Source organism: Larus michahellis, chromosome 2 (assembly GCF_964199755.1).
Source record: "Larus michahellis chromosome 2, bLarMic1.1, whole genome shotgun sequence".
In the NCBI taxonomy this organism is placed as follows: Eukaryota; Metazoa; Chordata; class Aves; order Charadriiformes; family Laridae; genus Larus; species Larus michahellis.
In genome coordinates this window covers 112,410,513-112,428,733 of record NC_133897.1, presented here as the reverse complement: position 1 = coordinate 112,428,733, position 18,221 = coordinate 112,410,513, and the positions used below count along the sequence as shown (strand labels likewise).

The 18,221-nt window shown below is 41.9% G+C and overlaps 1 protein-coding gene across 3 annotated transcripts in view; it reads left to right on the top strand.

The window, feature by feature from the left end:
• GNAL (G protein subunit alpha L) overlaps window positions 1-18,221 on the top strand; it is a 201,640-nt gene that overhangs the window by 60,838 nt on the left and 122,581 nt on the right. The window contains exons 1-5 of one of the 3 annotated variants that reach the window (XM_074576601.1): window positions 13,947-14,202; window positions 14,456-14,574; window positions 14,978-15,050; window positions 15,900-15,954; window positions 16,138-16,257. In XM_074576601.1, coding sequence (XP_074432702.1) covers window positions 15,016-15,050; window positions 15,900-15,954; window positions 16,138-16,257 — 210 coding nt within the window. In that variant the 5' untranslated portion in view covers window positions 13,947-14,202; window positions 14,456-14,574; window positions 14,978-15,015. Of the gene's footprint in view, window positions 1-13,756; window positions 14,575-14,977; window positions 15,051-15,899; window positions 15,955-16,137; window positions 16,258-18,221 lie in introns of those variants that run through there. The other 2 variants (XM_074576600.1, XM_074576599.1) reach the window with 2 other exon arrangements.

The window sequence follows — 18,221 nt, the reverse complement described above, 5'->3', positions numbered from 1 at the left end:
GTTTTCATCAAAATGAATGTGAATTTATGTGGAAGTCATATATGAGAGAAAGCTGTATGTCAAGTCTCTGTTGTGAATTGTTGCCAGAGGTCGGAAGAGACATTGTGGACTATGAATGAATTGAAAAATATTGCCAGTGGAGCATCTGAAAACAATTGTGGGGTTCCACAGGATTCTCGTAGACATAACAAATTTGGCTTCCCTGGTACTGAACCACTGTGAAAACTGAAGGTCTTGTGATGTTTGTCAATACATTTTGTTGATCACTTTTAACATATGACTTCTGGATTTCAAACACAATGCCACCTATAAGAAGTTGCTCAGAAGTGACTAGAATTTAAGTTTTGGTTCTTACAAAGTTCTGTGAAACTCTGGACTATATTTTTAGAAAGAATACTGCAATAAGCTTTATCTGAAATGCCCTGCTGTAGATGAGAAGTACCCACAGGCATATGAATATCCCATCAATTGACTGCTGTTCCCTGATTTGTGCTGATTACCATATTTTTAATGGCCCCATCCTTATTTTAAAGTGAAATCTGACTGAAAATACTCAGCAGTTACTGAGCAAATACAGTGATCATCTAGAAATGTTTTCATTGTCTGTTTTACAGCATTTCAGATACACAGGTGAGTGCCTTTCAGGTACCTTGATAATGTACATTGTAACTTAATTGCAGCACTCTACGATGATCTTTTCAAAGTTTCAAGCTGATATTTATCTGAAGTTGTTTAGCTTGGGCATATGCATTGCTCTGTTCACTTTCTAGAAATATGTACAGATTTTTAATGCAGTATCTTGCATTTTGATGAAAGATTCAATCATTTAGAGAAAAAATGTCGTAACTATGACCAAGCAAACTTTGTAGGCCTTGGATCCTGAGGCAATTTCTGGTACATTCATCAGACCACAAAAATGTAACCAGTGAAGGTAAATATTCTGTCAGCATTAGAGTGGTGGTGAGTCCATGATAAAGTTGATGGATTGGTTGTCAATCAATTGGATGGATTGATTACTTTCAGTGAAGTTTCTTGAACATTGCTAGGCTCCCAGAAAAGATGGTAACCAGTACTAGGCTGCTGCCATCATGAAAACACTTTTTTGATCTACAGCACTTCCCTGAGTTTCTCTCCTAAAAAGCAGTGCTGTGACTTTGGGCTGGATTAGTTGTCCTGCTGCACCACCCTGGGCAGGAACTACAGGGCTAATCTCCGAGTTTTCATAGAATCATAGAATGGTTTAGGTTGGATGGGACCTTAAAGATCATCGAGTTCCAACCCCCTGCCATGGGCAGGGACACCTCCCACTAGACCAGGTTGCTCAAAGCCCCATCCAGCCTGGCCTTGAACACTTCCAGGATGGGGCCTCAACAGCTTCCCTGGGCAGCCTGTTCCAGTGTTTCACCACCCTCATAATGAAAAATTTCTTCCTAATATCTAATCTAAATCTCCTCTTTTCCACTTTGAAGCCAGTACCTCTCATCTTATCACTACATGCCCTTGTAAGAAGTCCCTCTCCAGCTTTCTTGTAGGTGCCCTTCAGATACTGGAAGGCTGCTATAAGGTCTCCCTGGAGCCTTCTCTTCTCCAGGCTGAACAACCCCAACGCTCTCAGCCTGTCTTCATAGGAGAGGTGCTCCCGCCCTCTGATCATCTTCGTGGCCCTCCTCTGGACCCGCCCCAACAGGTCCGTGTCCTTCTTATGTTGGTGGCTCCAGCAGGTCAGTCCAGGTCAGTCCGAAGAACTGTGTTCAGTTTAGCTTTCTGATGAAGTAACTTTTAAGGGCTCGGTTTTCCTCTGATCTTTTAATTTCTTAATTTAAAACTCACAAGGTAATTATTTCTGAACCCATGTACAATTTATGCCACCAGCGCGATGGAGAAACATGCACTCACACATGGGACAGGCGCACGGACAGAGGAAAAGTTTGTTGGTGGTGGGGTTTTCTTTTGGGAGAGAGAGGAGATGAAGGTGTTGACAGAAAGAAGGAATAATCCTAAAAGTACAGGAAACAGACCCATAAGAGGTAAATTCATAGCAAAAGACAGAAAATTCGTGTGTGTGTGTTGTCAGTAACAAACCGACAACACACCTGCTACCTTAGAGTTCTACTTACATAAATCTACATGGAGAAAGGGGAAGCTGTTATCTGCTGCCTACTTTTCATCTTTATTTTAAGGGAAATTCAGGCTTACCTGAGTGTGTTGATAGGTAAATGCTAATTTTCATAAGTATTGGCATCAGTGCACGTAAGGCATTTTATTCAAATTGTACTGACTTGTGCTTGGCGGTAGAATCTGGGAAGCAGGCGTTATGTCAGACTCTAAAAGGTCAAGGTGCCAGCTTTTGAAAAAAATAATGTATTGTCATGATCCCTGTAGTAAAGAGATACAGGGTAGTTTAAAGTTGAAGCGTTTTTCTTCCAGTGGCTCCCTGCGCCTTTGTGAAGCATCACTGAAGCTGGGGTTGTTTCATGAGATTTAGGGGTATGAGTTGCTTGCCCGTGTGGAATTTCTCATTGCCTGAGGTCATTGGATGGCTTATTGACCAAGTTGAACAGCACTGTATTGAAAGAACTGTTCCTTTTTAAGCAAAGAAAAGCATTAGAATGTACTAACATTAACTTCTTTTCTCAAAAAAAAGGTGGATTCATTAATACTAAAAGTGATTGATTGTGAGCAGAGGTGCTAAACTGCATGCAAAAGTTCTTCTCATAGCAAAACTTGCTGGTCACTAGCTCTGCACCTTTACTTTCCAAGTTATTAACACATCACTAAGAATACACTAATTTTGGCTTGCTGCCATGCAATGCAGTTGCGCAGCTGTATTTCCTGCTAGTAACCTTTATTTCCATTTCACAGTGATTCTGACTATTAGATCTCTAGATGAACTCATCTTGAATCCATTTATAGTCTATGAAGAGAAATAAGCATTTTAAGCATTGAATTTATTAGATAATAACATAATAATTTTTGTAATTCTTAGATTTTAAACATCTGCATTAGAATGAGATACGTTGCACCCCACATTTGATTTATTAGATTAGCTTGACATCTGGTAAGAAACTGGGCTGTAGACATCGGCGTTTAGCCAGATGAATTGCATTACAAGATTCGGTCCTTTTGACTGCAGTTCTTTAAAATTGTTATTGATGGCAGAGTTTTGCATAATGTGTACAGTTTTAACTCTTAGTGGACATAACATGGTGTCTTTACTATGCACAATTACAGCAGATTTTCTGTGTGGCCTATATCAGAGGTTTCTCTTCTCATCATGATATGATATTAACACCTAAAATGTTCAAGTGAGAAGATTCCAAGCATAAGGTGGGAATATGTAATAATGGTATTTAAATCCGGTGTCAGGGTTTTCATGCATCAAGTAAATAAATAAAATGAAATTAAAAAAATACCATACTATTTGGAATAGAGCAAGCTGTAAAAAGATTTACATTATTTTGATATTATATATAAGTAATATAGCATGGATTTGTTTAGCTTATAAGTAATCCAAGTACTTCCAGAGTATTGGTCAGTGTAAAGAATGACTTTTTAAGTTGTCATCATGATTTCGATAACAATTAGAAAAGTCATCTTCTATGATTTATTTCTTAAAATCTGATAGTATAATTCAAAACCAAAGAAATTAAGTCCCTTACTTAATAGGTATGTAGTATCTGTATTTTTATGTCTGTCAATATTTTGAATTTTTGAAGAGCAGCCTATCCATTCAGTATATTCCAAAAAGGCACAGAAAAGAAGGATTACTACACATTCAAGGAGTTCTTGGCAGCAACATGCCGTAAATGTAAACTCCAACATTATGTAATGTAAGTTGTACACTAATGCTAATTCAGATTTCTGTAGGCAATTGAAATTAGCAACAGTCCACAGGAAGGGAAACACTGAATTTGGCACTGTTGGAAGTATTTTGCCACAGCATCAGGTTTTTTTATGTTAATCTTTGGTTGTGTGCTCTCTACAGTTCATAGAAGACAGCCACGAGCTCACATTATAAATCACATAAAATTTTGGAGACAATGTATGGAAAGTAACCAAGTTAAACTTGAAAATGTGGGCCCTTGACTGAGTGGCTTCTTTTTCTCCTTTCTAGTAACCTTCTTGCACAGCACAGAGAAATAACCTGGCCGTTCAGAAAGCTGTAAATAGCAGAGAGGGTAACTTGGGCTGGGGAAGCAGTATGGTAAAGGCATGAAGGGAGCCTGAGGAGATTCACAGATTAGCGGGGAGGCTATTGTTTGCTGACACAATAGAAGGAACAGGCTCCGAAAGGTGCGTGGACGCCTGCCATCTTCTGCCTCCTTTCCCTCTGCCGGGCGGGACTTCCACAGTAGAAACAGCAGCTCGCTGCAGTGAGGTGGAAGCATGAGGAAAGGGACCTCTCCATCCCTGCATCCCCTCTGTCCCGTCGGGCGGTTGTGTTGCTCTCTGAGATGGACTGGTTTGGGTATTGCTGTTGTTTTCTGCAGTCGTGCTCTTAACAGAGACAGGCTCTTGTGGCAGCTCGAAACTCAGTTTTTTTCTTGTCTCATCTACACGTGGCTCATTGCATCTCAAGACAGAATTATTAAATTAAGTGAAAAGGTTGGGATTGTATTATATTAAATATTTTTCTCTAGTCAAGGGAACCTTCTCTTGTACTTCTCCGGAAAGCAACGGTATGCCTTTGATTTCTGTCAGGCAAAACCAGTGTCCCTCACCCATGGTTGTGGATAAAACATTGCCCGCAGTGGCCCTTGCAGCGTGCTTGCTGTGGTAGAAAGCTGCAGCCCTTGTGGCCCAGAGTGACAAGGCAAGCCACAGCGTGCTGCGTGCTTTGCCTGGTCATTACAGGCAACCACAGGGATCCCTGGTCTGTTAAATCCTGCTCCTCCTAGTCTCCTTCTCTGATACCAGCTTGTCCTTTCTTACCATCTTCATCCCTCTTCTTGGTACCTGGGCCAGTGTGTGGTCATTTTTCTTGAATGGAAGTGAGCGATGTTGATCATGTTTTCCATTAATTCCCATGAGTATAATATTAATACTTCTCCTTACGTGAGGGGTACCTCATTTGATATGTTCTGGGCCTCTGTTTGTTGAGGTGTTTGGGTTTTTTTTCCTTTTGTTTTGCTTTGTTTTGTTTTCACGGTGCCATGGTTTAACCCCAGCTGGCAACGAAGACCATGCAGCCACCCCCCCTACCCTCCAGAAGGGTGGGGAGAAGAGGGAGAAAAGGAGGAGAAAGGGAAAAGGAAAAAAAAAACAACTTGTAGGCTGAGATAAAGACAGTTTAATAGAAAAATATCAGAAAAGGAAAATAACAATAATAATAACAATAATATAATGACACAAGTCACTCTTACCTCTCCCTCTGACAGCTCATGGTCATTCTGAGGTGAAACATATCCAGAAATTAAGCTTTCAAAGGGGAGGACTCTATGATGCTATACACATGCAGAGAAGCTGCATCTGAGATGCACAAGCAACTCAAATTTGGGCATTTGCTATCCTTTTCATCATTTGTTTTTGCAGCCTCAATAAAATTATGTTAAAATGAATGACATCATAGAATAAACTTCTGTCATGTGTTATGTGCCTTTTACAGATGTAATTCTTGAGTCTCTCTGAATGTACAGCTGTCCATTCCTAAACACACTATAAATTGTTCTATGCACCACAAGCATTTGAATGGTACAGAGAAGTTTTAACATAGCTTAATGTAAGTCATTTACATGTTCAGACAGAGCATCCTTGTGTGTATTCTTCCAAGCGCTCTTCTTTGTATACAGCGTTACGCTCGTTTGTATTTCTGGTAAATGTTTTGCAGGGCTAACCTATTAATAGCTGGTTTTCTCTACATGAGCAGGCAGCATCCTAAGCTGTCTAAAGGTTAAGAACAGATTTGTCAATGAAAATTTATAGTGGTTATTTTTATTTAAATCAAGTGTTCTCAATTAGTGTTCGTGTAAAAGAACAATGTAAAAGAATACAATAGTCATAATGTATCTAATGATGCTTTAGTGGCAGATAATGATCATATCTTTATTAGTGGTAGTAATTGTGATGACAGCGTTGCTGACAGGTTAAGCCATTCCTTACGACAATAGCTTTTGTGCTGTTGCATCAGGATCAGAAATGCAGTTCCTGAAGATTTGCATATTGTGAAGAATAGGCTGCGAAGACATGGAGGCACAATCTTGTCATTGTGGTTAGCGATGTGGGTGGCAGATTGCTGTAGCTGATTCTGAGCAGGAAGAGCTTGCATACGGGTAGGTTTAAAGGCCTTTAAATGTTTTAGGATTGGTGGGCAAATTGGTTGGGTAGGTGAGGGTTGTTGCAAGTTGTTAAATACTCCAAGCAGCTGTAAGCTTTTTAAAACCCTCTCAATGTTTTAAAACATATAATGCAGTACTTGAACAGCTGCGTTAGGTGAGATTGCTGGATTAGACCACTTTTGCACTTGTGCTATTGCTGACCTCAGACACTGCTGTGATAGTTCTGCATAGTGTTGCACTACGTCATTCGGACATTAGCTAAGATTTAAAATTTCAAGGAGGTTACAAGGCAGTAAGCTAGAATGGTTCTCCTAAAAAAAAAAAAAAAAAAGGAAATAAAAAGTACCTGTAATTACACAGGTTGGTATGGTAACATGACACCATTGTTGATCTAGTTGAAACTTTAAACCCAGAGAAAATGTTGCCGTATTTTAGGAAGTTTTCACACATTATGCATTTTTATTTTAAAAACAAACTTTTTCTTTCACAAAGTATGTGAGAAAATACAGATTCCTCAGTAACTTACTATTTTTAAGTGACTTGTTACAAAATGTCTGCAAGTTCTCTGGACTTTTCAGCCTTTCCCCCTTCTACTTTGTGCACACATTGATGTTTTTATCACTTTTCATCCCAAGTGAAATGATCCTGTGAGATTTCATCCATACTCATGATCCTTAGGATAAATTAAACAAATATTTGCTCCAAAAAATCTAACCCATGTTATACAAACAGCCCAGTGGGCACTGGAAAAATCTTCTGCTTTTTAATAAAATAGGTTCAATAAAATCATATGTATTTGAATTTCATTAACTCATGCTATAAGGTTCCATAAGAATAGCACTGTAATTTTGAGACGAGCAAGGAATAGGATAAATTAATAAGAAAATAGAAGAAAAGGAGAATAGAGCGAGTGGACTTATTTCCCAGGAAATGGTCACACTATGTTTATAATTGTTTTTCCCCTCTCCTGCATAGGTATGCAGACAGAATAGTCATCTCTGTAAGTAAGCTATCTGCTTAGTCTTCTTATCTACCATTTTATCTGTCCAGAGAAATAAATAAATTCAAGTTGTGAAAGCATAGAAGTTTAATTACAACGTAAACCTGGTTTTGTAAAGAACCAGTTGGGTCAACAAGTAATCTCTTCAATTATGAGCAACCACGTGATAGCTGTTTAATCCAAAAGATTATCTGCTTTGCGCATATATACCACAAAAATACCTACAGGAAACTTAAGATCTGTACCAAAAAAGGCCAGGCTGAATGTGACAATTATTTGTTACAAGCAGATGTATAGGTTAAGAAAAGGTAGGTGAATGAGGAGAAAAACACTGTGTGGTTGGTTATTCAGTAAGTTTTGATATTTTATCTGGATTTGCTAGTGCGGACTCATGCAGTCAAGCAAAAGCTGTATTTCTGCAATAAATATTATTGATATAAATCAGGGTGTGAGAGTGTGTGAGGCTACACACATCTTGGCAACATCATTTCCTGAAGCCAATTTTTACTGATTACTCTTGTGTGTAGTTGGGATATGAATTTACCAGTGCTCCTGGGTACTGGGATTGTATTAATATGCACTCACTGGCTGCAGTTATAGAATTCCTTTATTCATGTCAAGGTAGTTGTGTTTATTTGTAAAAATTTTCTGTTGAGGGACACCATTGACCATTACTGCAGGCACTCAGAAGAATTAGAGCATAATTTTGAGCTTGAATGCCAATAACTTAACTACGTACATATTTCCTTTTTTTTTTTGAAAATCAGCCATTTGCTGGGATAGCTAAAACTTAATTCCTCAAGTAGAGGAGTTAAACAACAGTGAAAAAACTGAAGAGTATCTGTACATTTACATTAAGACGGGGGGGTGATTCAAGCACAAGTAAATCACCGATCAGGTGTGTTTGTGGTGATTGTAGAGACAATCTAGCTCAGCAGAATGTTGTCTAATGAATAGGGGTGGAGGCGGGCATGCTGTGGCTGCGAGTGTTTTGCTGAGACGCGTGCCTCGGAGTTAAAGGTGAGGTTAAGGCACATCTCACATATGTTCCACGTCTCACAAGTTTTATTTTCCCCAGTTTTAAATTCCTATCCAAATAGGAGAATAGCGATAGTCGACCTGAGCGTTTACTATTAAATGTGCAATTCTATATGACGTACAAAACTCTTTCTAAACTGCAGATAAGTGATTTGGCTTCGCTGTTAACAGCTGTGCAAGGTGTTGGTCAGCATGTTGTAGAGAATACAGGACGTGTCTCCTGTATAGATTTTTCCCCCTGTTTTTTTTAGTGTAGCAAATACATCTATAATTCTAGCTGACTTCTTTATTTATTGATGAATTAACACTCTATATTAGGTTGATATTAGCATGTTTTGCCTAGCTTTTATTTAAATCTATTCAATTTTGAGGACTCTCGTAAACAACTGATCAGAACTAATTCTCCGTTGCCTTAAAATATGAATGTATTGCTTTGTGTATTCATTTTAAGAGGGCAAGGTGGGGTGGAGGGGTGGGTGTTTGGAGTGCCCGGCCAAATGAAACTCCCCATAAAACGGGGTACGGTCAGAAAAGTGCCTCCTGTTTTGCTAACAATGTAACGGATGCCGTAACAGAGTCTTGCAAAGTCATCAGAAGAGGGGTTGTCCTTTTGCTTATTGCAAAAGCACCCGTGTCACTTTGTTTCACAGTGTTATTTGATTGTAACATGTAGGAATATTTAAACCACAGGAGGTTACTTGGGCTTTTAAACCTTATTAGCACCATACTGGACTTATGTTAGTTTAAATCAGCAATTTCTGCCTCTGGTACTGACAGATGGATGTGTGTGCAGTGCTGCCATGCGAGGCTCTCTTCATAGAAAGGGATTTCTAGTCAGAAAAGACAAGTAATAAACATGTGAATTATCTTACCAGTGAGGACCTGCATGGAAACCTTGAGCTGATGGGGTTGGCCAGAGCAGAAATTCTCCTTTCCCTTGGCTTCCTTGTGGGACATGGATGAGGAATAACTAGCTTGGATAGAGAATAACTGTCTTGAATGAAAGAGGATTGTCTTTTTGAACACAGGCATACTGCAAATCCGCTTTTCACCTGATGCTTTTCCGCTCAGGCTTCCCAGGAGCATCTGGCTCCTTCTTGGAGCTAATCTTCCCCTTCACAAATGCTTTCTCAGGGCAAAAAGCTATTGTCGTCAATTCCGTGGGCTGCTGCCTGCAGTTTTTCTCTGGAAAACTTTTCTTTCTCTTCAGGCCCTATTACCTTTAGTCCATAGTTTTCTACCACATCACTTCACCTGCTTTCTCCCTTTGGCTGCTGGCCTGTGCCTCACAGAGATGGGGCGGGTTGTGGTTTGTGGGAGAGGAGCAGGCGAGGGATAGGTTGGCTTGTCAGGTGAGTTACATGGTGACAGCTGCCAAGTAAAGGAGTATGGCATGGGAATGGGGACAGCAGACTGAGTCAGGGAGCTTTGCTGTGCCCCTCAGCATTGCGTGACCCTCTCCTACATCAGTGAGTTTGTCCTTAATCCACGGATGTGAAGGTGATTCGGGCTCAAGGCTGCAGGCACCGTGGAAATGCGTACCTCACCTTCGCTGGCATCTCTCACATCCAGCTTCTTAAAACAGAAGAGCTCCTTTGAAAATTCTTTTAGTGACTTTTTTGAGGTCATGGGTTTAAACAAAAAGATAAAGGTTAGATTTTTTAGCGTGACATGCACTTCTCTGCAAAGCATGCGCTGAGTATTTTCTAGACCCTTAGTCAGTATTTTTAATACAGTCAGAGTCGTAATTTTTTTGGTTCCTGGTTCATGTATCTTATAAAAATCCAAATGTAGCCTTCCAGGGATTGTGTACTTTTGTGTTAATATTTGATGTCTGCAGGGAGACAAACTTACAAAGAATTTATTACCAGAGAGAGAGAATTATTTTTCTTGAATACCTATGTGAATACCATTTTATTTTTCTCTTTTCAGACCATGGTTTGATGATGAGGTGGAGTAAAAAAACATGGGTACCAGTGAGTTGCACATCCTGATGTGCAGCGATGAGCTACATGAAAAAGAGAGGTCAGTGAGGAGAAGCAGGTCAAGTCACCACAGTGTTACCCACCTCATGCAATGCTCATACTTGAGGATGGCAACAGCAGAGAGTCCAGAGACCCCTGTGAAAGCTGAGGCAGGAAGAATGGCAAGCAGGAAGAATCTCTTCCAGTTGCTTAGCTCCCCCCTAAGCTTTTGTTTACATCCGTCTTTCCATTTGCTGATTTTTTGAGCAACAGAACCAAAGCCACAGTAGAGGCTGTGTAAAGGGAAGGTGCGTCTGCAAAGGGTCTGCAGGGTTTCTGTAGAGAAACTTTGTCTACCTAACATTTGCAAGAAAAAGCTGTGCATCAGTCCTGCTCTAGATTAGAGGGGCAAGGAGCAACCGGGTCTTAGGAACTGCATCTGTAGGAGCTCCCCATTAATTCTCACGGGGGTTTTGTCCCTCCTTAGCCCAAATAGAACGGGCGTGAGAAACAAGACTGGGACTTCGTGGCAGTGGTGGACACCCAGTATGTCTGTTTCCTTGAACTTAGCTTGGCTGGGTTGTCAGTTCTCTTCTGTTCAGGAACGCAAATGACTTGGGGTCCCCGACATTCAGCCTGAGGCTCACAAACACATGCAGCCTGAAGTGGGAACTTGCAAAGGAAAATGGGAAATAAAGGTATCTCCCATTTCCCTCCAGGAGGACTTATGCTGCATTGCCTGGTTTCACAATGGGACAACACCAAGTTTGAGCACGAAGTAGAAGATGAATCTTATCTTTGCACACACCTACCCACTCAGTGTGTATTTATATTTATATATATGTGCATATACAAATAGATGTATGTATACAGAAGTTGCCTGATCTGATGGGGCAGAAGCAGTGGGAAATACCTCATTTTCAAGAGGACCAGGAACTTCAGGAGGATGCCATGTTGCTTGCCCAGGAAGAGAGGGGAAGAGCAGGAAGAATCTCCTTTCCCTTGACCAGGACTTTGGTTTTACTCACATGTACGATTTGTACTAGAAGCTGGTTTGGTAAAGCTGAAACCTTTTATAGAGGCAGGTATTTGGATTATGCTCACAGTTTAGGTTTATCTGTGTGCAGGGGAGACATATATTCATGTGATTTCTCTCTGGAAAAAAAAAACAACTTGCTGTATTTCAAAAGAGGTGAAAGCTTCTCTTGTGTTTATTATTGCTTCTAGGATTTTGTAGATGTGTCAGGGTAAGAGCTGCATTTGGGAAAAGCAAAGGGAGGGTTGGGAATATAATTACAGCCAAAAGTTCTTTCTGGGCACAGGTTGCTTGTGCGTGTCATTCTTGAACTGTGTGATCTTTTCTCAGGAGGAAGAGACCCAAAAGGGTCATGAGGTTTTTCCAGGGGGAGAGAGGAAATGAGAAACACTTTCCCTCTTTTGGAGAAAGGTAAAAGCAGGATATACCAGGATCCTGTCAAATCCTATTTATTGGCACTGAGCCTTTTCAAAGCTGGGAACAAATCTGCACCAAAAATCCCAATGTTAGAACGTGCAGGAAGAAAAGTGCTGAGGAGAGGAGGGGGAGAAACAAGTCAGATTTAGCTCCTAGGACCAACTCACACTAGCCAGATTTGGGACCTAGATCCCAAACTGAGGTATTTACATAGGAAATAAATATGGCTGTGCACATCTTGTGCATCGTAAATTATGGCTTCTGACACTGAAGAACTATGAAAATCCAGACGCAGTTAGTGATTTCTAGCCAAACCGGTTCAGTTTTGAGCCCTCATAGGGCTGCAGCAGAGAGCAAATGTGACTGCTCTTCACGAAAGCCGTTCATTGTGTATCCCATGCCTGACAGCCTCCAAAAACACTAGTCACCCTGAATTGGGCTTCCAAACCTGAGGTGGTTTTTGCCCCTCCAGACAGGAAAATGTCAATAGGATAAGAACACTCTGTCCTAAAAAATGCAGTTCAGTAATGCTTAAAAATGTATTTTTTGGCCTGGCAGTTCCTGTCAATTTTATCTGTAGTGTGTCTGCTCCCTACCCCCCCCACCCCCTCGCCTGCGTAAGAAGGAAGATACAGCTTCCAGAGTCTAGATCAAGCAGTACCATAAAAACACGTATCTGGCACTTGAATTCAGTAGTCTCCTGAAAACTCCACGTACCCAACCACAGGTGGAGCGGTACCAGTTTCTTCTCTGGCTCCTGCCCTTTTCACTTTCCTGCAGTGTGCGCTCAAAGTAGACAGTACCAGTTCCTCTTCCTTGATCCAGCACTTCCCACCGGAATGAGAGAGCAATTGAGAAAACCTAAATCCTTCTCCTTGTAAAACCTAGTTTCTTTTTGCCACATGCTTCTCAACACTTTTTAGATAAAAATGATACTTTGTTTGATTGAAGTTGATGGCAATCTCTCTTTGATTTTAGTCAGGACTGGGATTTTGCACACATACGTAGCTATCAAAATACTAATTTTTCAATGATCTGTCTTCTAAAGTCTGGGGGGAATAATAATATTTGGAGATAAAGGCTGAAAATATCTTGGGACTTCAGAGGTGTCGTGTCGGTCCTTCTTTTCCTGCTCTTCTGCCTCAGTGAATTGGGGATCACATTTGAGCAGTGTGGCGGGTGGTCTCCGCGCAGTGGAAGTTTGGGAAGAGCGAGATGCTGGGCTGCTGCTTGTGCGCCAAGATGCAGGTTTGCAAGGCGAGAGGTTTAAAGCAAGAAGGAATACCTGTAATGTTGTCTAGCTTGATGTCTCATTTCAGGACCTAAAATGGAGGTAAAGAAAGGAACAAACATACGGTTTCTTGTGGAGATTTGCAGTGGTGGTATTAGCGTGTATGTTATCATGTTCGGATTGAACATTTTTGTGAGGTATTGGGAGAGCTTCATTTTCTTGTTCTGCTGATGCAGTTTGGACTGTTCAAAGGAAAAAAACCACCTATGTGCTGCTGTGACAACTTGTGGAAGGGGACACTTTGCTTATTAGCAAGCCAACGCGTGGCATTTGTGCGTATGCCTGCATTTTATATAGGTGTGCATATATATGTACGCAGCGTGCCCTCTTGGCAGACCCTCGCCGCTTTCCCGCCCGCTGGGGCCAGTCAGGATGGCAGCCATCACCTGTGGCAGCCTGGGATCTCCGACCCAGGAGTGCCAAACCTTCCTTCCCCTGGCCGCAGCCGGGCTCTTCCAGCACCGCCGAGGAATGCGGGGAGCGATCGGGATAACCCCCCGCCCGTCCCCCTCCATCCCAGGGCGCCGCGTCCCCCGCCGCAAGGCCGCAGGCCGGGGTCGGGGGCGGGGGGGTAGAGCCGGGGCCGGCTCCGCCGGGGCGCAGGGAAGGCGGCCGGGCCCAGAGGCCGCGGGTCCCGCCGAGACGATGCCAGATCCAGGTTTTCGCGGCAGCAGCGCTGCCGGGGCGCCAGGGCCGAGGCTGCCGGGCGGCGGCGGGGCGCGGTGCGGGGCGGTGGGGGGCGGCCCGGGGCGGGGGGGAGGTGCGGGCCCCTGCGAGTCGCCTGTGCGCGGCCCCGCAGGATCCAGGTAGATCGGTCCGGCTTTTACCTTTCTCCTTCGGCTTGCCTGGGCTGGTAGCCGGGGCTGTTTCCTGGTCTCGCAGAAAGAGGCAGTGCTGAGTTAGGAAGACAAAAATAGACCTTTACAGAGAAATATAGGGATTGTGTGTGCGCGGTGCGGGGAGGGAGCGAGAGGAGAGCGGCACCCGGCTGGTTTCCAGGAGGAGCCCCTTTCCTCCCTCTCCCTTGCATGTTAGGCATTTTCGCGCAGCTTTCTCTCCCCCCCCGCCCCCTCCCCGCCGGGGCACGGCCACCTCTGCCGCCCGCCCGCCCGCCGCATCGCTTCGGGGGAGCCAACCGACCCACCCCGCCGTGATCGGAAAGCGGCCAGAGACCATTTTATGTGAGCGAGCCGGGGCCGGGGGGGGGGGCAAAGAAGAGGAGAGAAACCGTCGCAGGGACACACGGATATAGAGACTTTGTCTTCTGCCTTTCCGCCCCTCCGCCCCGCACCCCCCCTTCCCCGATCCCCCTCACCCAACCCCCCCACCCCCCCACCCCACCCCCCCACCCCAACCTTGTAAATACTAAAATCTGCAAAGGCAACGATTTGACATCCATCCTAAAGCAGCGGCTATGGGGTGTTTGGGCAACAGCAAAACGGAGGATCAGCGTATCGATGAGAAAGCGCAGCGAGAAGCCAACAAAAAAATAGAGAAGCAGTTGCAGAAAGAGAGGCTGGCTTATAAAGCGACACACCGCTTGCTCCTGCTGGGTAAGGAGGAAGGGGACAGAGGAGGGGGACGGGGAGAGGAGGGCGAGGAGGGGGGCATCTTGCCCCAGCCCGGCCCGGCCGGGCGGCGGGGGAAGCAGCGGCCGGGGGAGATGTTGTCTGCGCCTCAGGGAATGAAAAAAAAAAAAAAAAAAAAAAAAAATTAAATAAAATGGTAGGGGTTGTTGGGTTGTTGTACCCAGCAGTATGCGAGACGTCCAGAGATTGAGCTCTCTGTGCCTGAGCCACATGGATGCGGACATGCGGAGAAGGAGGCTGCCGGAGGTGGGAGATGCTGTCGCGTCCGAGAGAAAAAAAAAAAAAAAAAAAAACCACCACCAAAAACCCACCCCAAAGCCTGAACCCGTGTATCACAATGTTCTCCCTCTCCTTCTTTCTCTTTTAGGGGCTGGTGAGTCAGGAAAAAGCACTATTGTGAAACAAATGCGAATCCTACATGTCAATGGATTTAATTCAGAGTAAGAATTACTGACACTTTGTGACTTATTTTGCGTTAAATTTTGGAAACAGGTTAACACACAGTAGGCTGGGAGGTTTCTCCCCTTGCCCCCTGCGTTTTGGTGGCTTGACACTGCGTTTTGGGGGAGGGAGGAGAGGAAGGGGAGCGAGAATAAGGAAATTACTGCTATTGTATATTTGCATGTTCTTCTTCTGGCTCCTTTACTGTATTTTACACTGTTGCTACTGCAGCGCTTGACAGGCCCCTGTGTAGCAACAACATGGCGACTACTTTTTACATAGAAGCAAATAACTAAATATTGCATCTGTCTGTAATATAAAAATACATGTCAGGTCATATTCAGGATGACAGCAGCTGCTGTTTTTCCGGTATTGGGGTTAGTGCAAAACTGAAACTAATTTTGCACGTTTGTTAGAAATAATTGTTTTCTGAGGCTACATCATTTTCTCTCTGAAGAACTCTTTGCCAGAAATTATTATTAATCCATAGCGTTAATTTTAGGTATCTGTTGGCCAATAACTACCTATTGTTAATTTAGAGCATGTTTACAGCATGCTGTAGAAATGAAAGAATGACTTCCAGTTCCATCAGGGGAGGCTTTGCAGATGTGGCTATGATTGTCTGATTTAAAAAAAATGTCAGGGATGAATGTGCATTGCTCTTCGTGCTATGCAAGAAAAGGCGTAAGGGGAAAAATAGATTTGTCTTGCTGTTCTTTCCAGTTAGTATGTTGTAATGATTAAAGAGCAGATAAACAAGCGATCAGTGAAAAAAAAAAATTAAATGCAACTGACTGAACTGCTTTGGAAGAAAAAATCAAAGTGTTAATATTTCTGTTTTAATGCAGAGAAAAGAAACAGAAAATACTGGATATTCGGAAAAATGTTAAAGATGCGATTGTGGTAAGAACACACTTTATACTGTTCTTAAATGCTTGAGTGTACTGGAAATGACAAGGATTGTGCTCTCCAAGATTGTGCTGAGAGAAATCCCATTTTGCTGATCAGATTGGATTATCTTCTATTGATCCTGTATCCTAGATTTATCCAGATTAATGTGGGTTTTTTTGTTTTATCCAATTCTAGACTATAGTTTCAGCTATGAGCACTTTAATACCCCCAGTTCCGTTGGCCAACCCAGAAAACCAATTTCGAATGGACTACATCAAGAGTATAGCTCCTCTTTCTGACTTCGACTATACACAGGTAAGAACAGAAACCACTGATTTATTCTGCTTCAAGGGGGAATGTGTTGCTTCACTTTGATTTGCTGAAATGTAAGTTTTTACTTTTTGGAAGATGGTCATGGGAAGAGCTTACGCCAGTGTTACCACTAGGTTAACTTTCTTAAAATACTGTGGTGGTTGCACCTGTTTTAGTGGTGCAAGATTTTGTTGTTACCGATCTATTTGCTGCTGTTTGTAAATGCTGTTTCTGCATTTGGTTCTTCTCTTCAAAATTCCTGATATAATTATGCATGTTAACACTTCAAATAAGTTGTTGAAATTTGTTGAAAGCTGGTTTCCTACGTGGAATTAGATGCAGGATGTCGGTCTGAGGAGTTACAGTCTACCTACAGAAAAGGATATGAAAGGAAATAAAAGGATAGAGTGGCCCTAGTGGTATTTTCCACACTTGGCCGCACTTCACAGTGGAAACTCACATAAACAGTGGTCAAGTAAGGTGGTTCGCTTCCTTATGTATTTATTGTAGTTGGCATGAGCAGTGGTTTACTTGTATGTAAACGTTGCCATCTTTTGATATGGAATCATTAGAAAATGAAGGATTTCTGTATAGAGGCTACTCTTTTGCAGACAAATGAGAGATACCTTTTGGATTAACTTACACAGACATCTTATGTTTGATTATTTTTATCTTTTTAAGTTATTATTTATAGGAACATGCATGGAATGTTTCATATTTTATGCATGACATGAAAGCAAGTGCATAGACATTTTGAATATTATAAAGAACTTTATTTTTGCACTAGCACAGTTTTTAATTTGCTTTAAATGATATCAAGAGCAATTTGTTAAGGATACAGTAAGGACTAAAAAAATCTTCATTCATTGGCTAAATGATAGCGAGTTGTTCATGGTATCAATATTACCAGAGAAGCCATTTACAATAGAGTGTCTTTAGGTTATTATAGCTTCAGGGTGGAAGGGGGAGAAGGGGAAGAGTCGTTTCTTTATTATATGACTCATATTCTCTGGTGTGTGGTTTTGCCTCTGGTAAACCTACCACTTTGAAGGTTCAAGATAAAGAAAAAATATCAGACATCTTGTACAGTTAGAATTTAACACAGAATGCAGATGTTAAGAAAACGACTGCAAGGTACACCCACATATTGCATAATTGCTCAATTGGTAGATGTAAGTTGGTGAAAATGAGAAACTCTTTTTAGAAATGGAATGCGAGTTTGACATGAAATATTTGTCTTATGCAGGTACTGCAGTTCTGAGGCATTTGTTGCTCATTTTATGTGGGGTTTTTTTTGCTTGAATTTTGCCCCCTATATGTTTGGCTAAAATAAGTGGTGGCCTATATCCTTTGCAGTTCTCTATAGTACATCTGGGTTTTTGAGTTTCTGGGATAAAAGAAAACTGGCTGCAGATATTTTTTTTTGTTGTTGTTTACAAAATTTCTCCTTTTTCACAGAAGCCGACTATATTTAGTCAAATTTGACTCACTGTTTGTGTTTTATAGAGGGGAAAACTTACTCTTCTTGGAGGGGAAAAAGAATAGGACCCAGTGGACTGTGAAACAAGTAATAATTCATTTGAAATCTCCATTCAAAGTCCATTTTGGTTTAAAATAAAAAAAAAATAACAACTCTGTTTTTTAATTAAGCAGGATTTCTGACAATACCATCACATTATTTGTAAGAGTCTCAAATAATAGTCCTATTTAAAAAAAATTGTTAGAATCTTAAAAAAAGAAGAAAAATCTTGTGCTGGTTTAGAAGTAAATATATTTTATGTGTCGCTTTTGTCTTTTCTCTCCTGTTTTCTTCGCTGCTCAATTCGTGGGTTCGTAAATATTTGTTAAAGGCATAGTCTGGCTAATTTTTAAATTTTTTTTGGTTTAGTATGTTCTTTTTCTCCAGGAAGATGTATGAGCAAGACAGATTGAAAAAAAATGTGCTATTGTGCTTCAGGGCTTGGTTC